At 33.8% G+C, this 5,820-nt stretch overlaps 1 protein-coding gene across 1 annotated transcript in view; it reads left to right on the top strand.

Moving 5' to 3' along the window:
• PLA2G4A (phospholipase A2 group IVA) overlaps nucleotides 1-5,820 on the top strand; it is a 131,272-nt gene that overhangs the window by 36,694 nt on the left and 88,758 nt on the right. Inside the window, exon 3 of the mRNA XM_011364565.2 lies at nucleotides 3,715-3,796. Within this exon, the coding sequence (XP_011362867.1) occupies nucleotides 3,715-3,796 (82 nt within the window). The remainder of the gene's footprint in view (nucleotides 1-3,714; nucleotides 3,797-5,820) is intronic.

Genomic DNA, 5,820 nt, shown 5'->3' with positions numbered 1-5,820 from the left:
TAATGCCTCTATCTGATTTTATCAGGGTAATGCTGGCTTCATAGAGTAAGTTAGGATCTATTCCCTCAGATTCTATCTTTTGAAAGAGATTAGAGAATATTGGTGTAATTTCTTCCTTAAGTGTTTTATCAGTGAATCCATCTGGACCTGGTGCTTTCTGTTTTGGAAGGTTAGATATTGATTTAATTCCTTTATAGATATAGCCCTATTCAGATTGTCTTGCTACTTGTGTGAGTTTTGGCAGACTGTGTCTTTCCAAAAATCAGTCCATGTAATCTAGTTTATGAAATTATAGGTTTAGAGTTGTTCATAGTATTCTTTTATTATCTTTTTAATGTTCATAGGCTCTTGAGTGAACTTCTCTCATTCATTTATAGTATTTGTAATTTGTATTCTCTTTTTTTTTTCTTATTTAGTCTGGTTAGAAGCTTATCAATTTTATTGATCTTTTCAAAGAACCAACTTTTGGTTTCATCAATTTTATCTGTTGATTTCCATTTTCAATTTTATTTATTTCAGCTCTAATTTTTGCTATCTTTCTTCTGCTTACTTTGGACTTGATTCATTCTTTTTCCAGTTCCCTAAAGTAAACACTTAGACGATTGATTTTAGATCTTTTAGATATGTATATATGTATAAAATAAATTTCCCTCTAAGCACTACATTCATTGCATCCCCCAAATTTTGATAAGTTGTAGTTTGATTTTCATTTAGTTTCAAATATGTAAAAATTTCTCCTGAGACAACTTCTTTGATATATGTGTTATTTAGAAATGTATTCTTTAATCTCTAAGTCTTGTGATTTTCTAGCTATCATTCTGTTACTTATTTTTAGTTTAATTCCATTGTGGTCTGAGAGTAGACATTGTGTGACTGTTCTATGTGAACGTGAGAAGAATGTGTATTCGGCCATCGCTGGATGAAGCAGTCTATAGATGGCAATTATATCTAGTTGATTAACGGTGTTGTTGAGTTCAGCTATGTCCTTACTGATTTTCTGCCTGGATCTTTCTGGATCTGTGCATTACTGATAGAGGGGTATTGAAGTCTCCAAGTATGATAGTGGATTCTCTTCATTTTTTGGTGGGGGGACTACATGTGATTTTCAGTGTTAGTGTAAGGCCACACACTTTTATTTAAAAAGCATTCACTTCTTCATGATTGACAATTTCATTTCTATAAAATAAAACATTGGCTACTCATAGCTCTTATAAATATAAAAGGTATTTCCCTTTAACAAAAAACTTGAATAAGATGTTATCTTGAAAGATTTTACATGCTTTTCTACCTTTTAAAATAATATATGCTCATCATTTATGACTTTACCTCATCTTGATCCTGAATTGTGAATCTGGATATCAATTACTCTATTGACAGAGTGATATCTTCAGAAAGTGTTGAATGCTATGTAACTTTTGACCACTCTAATGCTGGTTTCTATGAATCTCTGTTTTTACATTTTTTTTACTTCTTTGCTTTTAGACTATCATCACTCACTTCTCAGTATTTTTAGTATCTTAGTTTCTTTTTAATCGATTATAGACTTTTTAAATTAAATTTATCAGGGTGACATTGGTTAATAAATGATAAAGGTTCCAAGTGTACAATTCTATAATATATCATCTGTATATTGCATTGTGTGTTCACCACAAAAAGTCAGATCTCCTTCTATCATCGTGTATTTGACTCCCTTTACTCTTATCTGCCTTCTCCCCTTTCCCTCTGGACGTTTTAACCAGTTAAGTAAATCCATTAAAATTAAAAATTGTAGGAGTAGCTTATAAACGTGGACCTCTTCTAAGATTAAACAAAAATGTCTGAGCTTTAGATAAATCCTTGTAATCTTTTCAGTTGCCCAGAGATCTATGTGAGTTCCTGTTTACCCATTCTGGTTTTTTGTTTGTTTGCTTTAATTTTCATCTTTTTTAATTTTTCAATTATAGTCAATATTCAATATTATATTAATTTCAGGTATACAGCACAGTGGTTAAACATTTACATAATTTACAGAGTGATTCCCCCATAAGTCATAACCTGGCATCATACACAGGTGTTACAATATTATTGACTATATTCCCTAAGCTGTACTTCACTTCCCTGTGACTATTTTGTAACTGCCAGTTTGTATTTCTTAATCACTTTTTCTTTTTCACCCAGCCCCCCAGTACCCCTTCCATCTGGCAACGATAAATTTGTTCTCTGTATCTGTGAATTCCTTTCTGTTTTGTTTATTTGTTTAGTTTGGTTTTTAGATTCCACATGTAAGTAAAATCATATAGTATTTGTCTTTCTCTGTCTGACTTATTTCGCTTAGCATAATACTCTCTAGGTCTACCTTTGTTGTCACGGATTGTAAGATTTTATTTTATTTTTATGGCCGAGTAATATTCCATTACAAATATGTACCACATCTTCTTTACTCATTCGCCTTTTGACTGGAGCATTGAATCTATTTAATTTAAAGTAATTATTGATAGGTATATAGTCATTGCCATTTTACTGTTTTCTAATTGTTTTTGTAGTTCACTGTTCTTTTCTTATTCTCTTGCTCTCTTGTATGTCGATGACTTTCCGTAGTGCTGTGTGTGAATTCTTTTCTTTTTATTTCTTGTAGATTTTTGGTTTTTGGTTACCACGTGCTTAATATATACTGAGATATGTTTATAGCAGTTTAAGTTGGTGGTTGCCTAAGTTCAAACAGTCTAAAATCATTACCATTTTTACTCACCCCCTCCATGTTTATATTTTTGTCATTATTTTTTTGCTTCTTTTGTGTGTGTTGTGTGTATTGCTTAATTTACTGTCGTAGTTACATGTGGTCTTCCTACTTTTTGCATTAACCTTTTTACTAGCTTAAGTGCTTGTTGATCTGCCGCTTTTATTATTTTGTGTTTGGCTTTGTCAGTGAGAAATTTTTTCTTTACAATCTTTTCTTATTCATACTTATTTATTTTTTCTTCTTAAAGAAGCCCTTTAAACATTTATTGTAATACTGGCTTGATGGTGATAAACTCCTTTAACATTTTCTTGTCTGGGATTCCCCACTTTGTATTTTTGAATAAAGTAATTTGGTAACTAATTTCCAGTTAGGTTAAGTGTTTAATAAAATCTTCTAGGTGTTAATATTTATTATGTGCATATAAACTATCAGGCAAATAGAAACTTTTAACATTGCTGCATATGATTTATTAAATTAAAATTAATAAAATTAATGTAAGTGGTTTATCTGTTATTGCCTTGGATCCAAAGATTTTGAAAGCTGTTCTGGAAATGCGATGCCAAAAAAGATATTCATTGAACAGTAACAATAAAAGCAAACAAACCTAAATAATGCAAACATCTTGCTCTGACCTTGCTTTTCTAAGGCAGGGCTTCTTAGTCATCCAGGACAAAGCCTGATTGTGCTTCTGGAAGGACTGCAGTCCTGATTTACATGATTTCCCAAGCGCTTGGTGAACCTGACAGCAAAGAAGTCCTAAGAGTTGAGCTGTAGTGACATTTTCTAGCATGACCTAGAAGTCTGAATAATTCTGTGATGAGAGAGAGGAGAGAATCAAAAAAGGAACAGCCTTAGAATCAAAGAATGTTTCTAGTATGCATGTTGCTTCTTTTCGACTAGAACATTTTTTATTAGTCTCAGAGAAACAATAAGAATGATTTACTTGGATTCTACGTTGGAAGTTTATTTTTAATTTACTACCATTTTCTTTCCAGGTGGAGCATCAGTATTCCCACAAGTTCACAGTAGTGGTGTTACGTGCCACCAAAGTGACAAAGGGGGCCTTCGGTGACATGCGTAAGTCCTCTTATTTGCTTTTCTATTAAAAAATGTGTAATTATGGTTCACTTTTCAGTTGTTTGAGTTCCTTTATACGCCAGGGGCTGTCTTTTCTTCAAACGTGGTTATATTTGTTTATATATCTAAATGGTAACATTTTGAACAGTTCTCTGATGCTCTTTTATCTTTTGGAATAGCATTTCACCTTGACTTTACATTAATTGAGAGTACTTGAAGTCAGACACAATGACTGCCTTATGACATACAAATCTTTAGAATTCAAAAAAATATCTACTTAACTCAGAAAAAGTGCTAGAAAAGTGTTAGAAAAAAGTGTTAGAAAAAAGTGCTAGAAAAGTGTTAGAAAAAGTGCTGAGTTGACTTCAGACAAGCCACCTCTGTGACCTACTATGATTCTAGGATTAAAAAAAATTCAGTTTCTCTAGTTCTCATGCCTTTCAGTGTGTTTATTATGTGTAGAAATAGCTACAGAGATTGGTGTAAGACAATCTGAAACAATGTAAAACAGAGCCTGAGGATAATGTTGGATTAACTTGTTGGCATGTTAGAGTTGAATTAACTTCTCCATACTATAAAAAGCAGTTTTTCTGGGTAATCTCACCACTCAGATAGCTGGGGTTCATGCAGGTGGGAATATAAAGAAAGATGGATAAGCAGGATGATGATGAATTTGGTCAAGTTTTAGATTATTGCTAAAAATGGAAATGGCAATTTACTTCTCAGAACAGGTTTTAGAGAAAGAATGGAGATTTCAGTTTATCAGTGTGGCAAATAGGGAAGGCTTTTTAAAACTCATACCTGAGAGAAGAGCATGTGGATGGCGAGAGCAGGAAGTCTCCGGCAGAGAAAACAGCATCTTCTAAGGCAGGGGATGAGCCGAGTGCTTCTAAGGACTGAGGGCAGGTCCGACATCGTTAGAGAATGGACAGTAAGGTGAAGAAGGACCAGACTAATATAATGAAGACTAAGAATGAAACTTAGGAAGAATCTGATGGCATTTGAGACATGAGTCACACGATCGGACCTTCATCGGTAAAAGTCAAGGTGGTAAAGGAGGACCAGGTGGTAGAATCTGATGGCAATAGTTTTAGATGAGCAGTGGTTTTCATGAGACATGAGGGGGACAAGGACAATTCTTTCAAATCTAGTCTGGACTACGGCTTTATATTCTAAATTTTATCTCCTACTTCTGTCTAACACATTTCATCACTGCTTTGCCAGTGTTTTTCTTAAGTTAATCTTATTTGGCTTTTTATAATTTTTTGCATTTTCATCATTAAAATGAGAGTTCACTGAAAGAAAAGTTCCTGTAAAAAAGGAGCCACATTAGAAGCCATATTTAAAAACTAGTATCTTTCATGACCTTGGGGAAGGCACAGGCCTTACGACTCAAGAGGTCTTACTGTTAGTTAGAAAAGCTAAAGATTATGTCAGTAACTTGCCAGACATGTAAGTTTCTGACCTAATTTGACTTAAAAAATAGAGTTCTCTCATAAAAAGCAGCAGTAACCCTTTTCTACCAGTGCGGAGCTCTGTCATGTAGAGACAACGGGTGTTAATATGCTTAAGATGAGTCCTATAGCAGTTCAAATCTATAGTCCATGAGTCTCCTTCAACTGGTGTGGAGCTGATTTCTTAACTACTTTCCCCATAGGCTCCAAGCACCTTGGTCCTCATTACTTGTGACTTATTATAATTAGGAGAGGGAAGAGGGTAATGCTGCAAGTGTCATTTTAAACCTGTTTGAGTTGACATTGAAAATAATACTTAAAAATGAGCATGAGGTATGTATTTATCTCATGAAACAGGGAGCAGTTACATTTTGGATGCCCGCAGTATACACAGCACAGGTTGGACCCTTGATCTCTAAAAGCTTCTTTTTTAAAGGGAAAGACCCAGGGGAGGAATAGACCCTGGAGATTAACCACTATAGGAGAAAGGACAGTGTTATGACATGCTGTTAAAATTTTTATTCAGCATTTGTAATTTTATTTTATTTGTTATCACTTTCTTCTTCTTCT

The sequence above is a fragment of the Pteropus vampyrus genome, unplaced genomic scaffold (genome assembly GCF_000151845.1).
Source record: "Pteropus vampyrus isolate Shadow unplaced genomic scaffold, Pvam_2.0 Scaffold98, whole genome shotgun sequence".
In the NCBI taxonomy this organism is placed as follows: domain Eukaryota; kingdom Metazoa; phylum Chordata; class Mammalia; order Chiroptera; family Pteropodidae; genus Pteropus; species Pteropus vampyrus.
The sequence above is the reverse complement of the archived record's forward strand: the minus strand, read 5'-3'. Positions and strand labels throughout refer to the sequence as shown.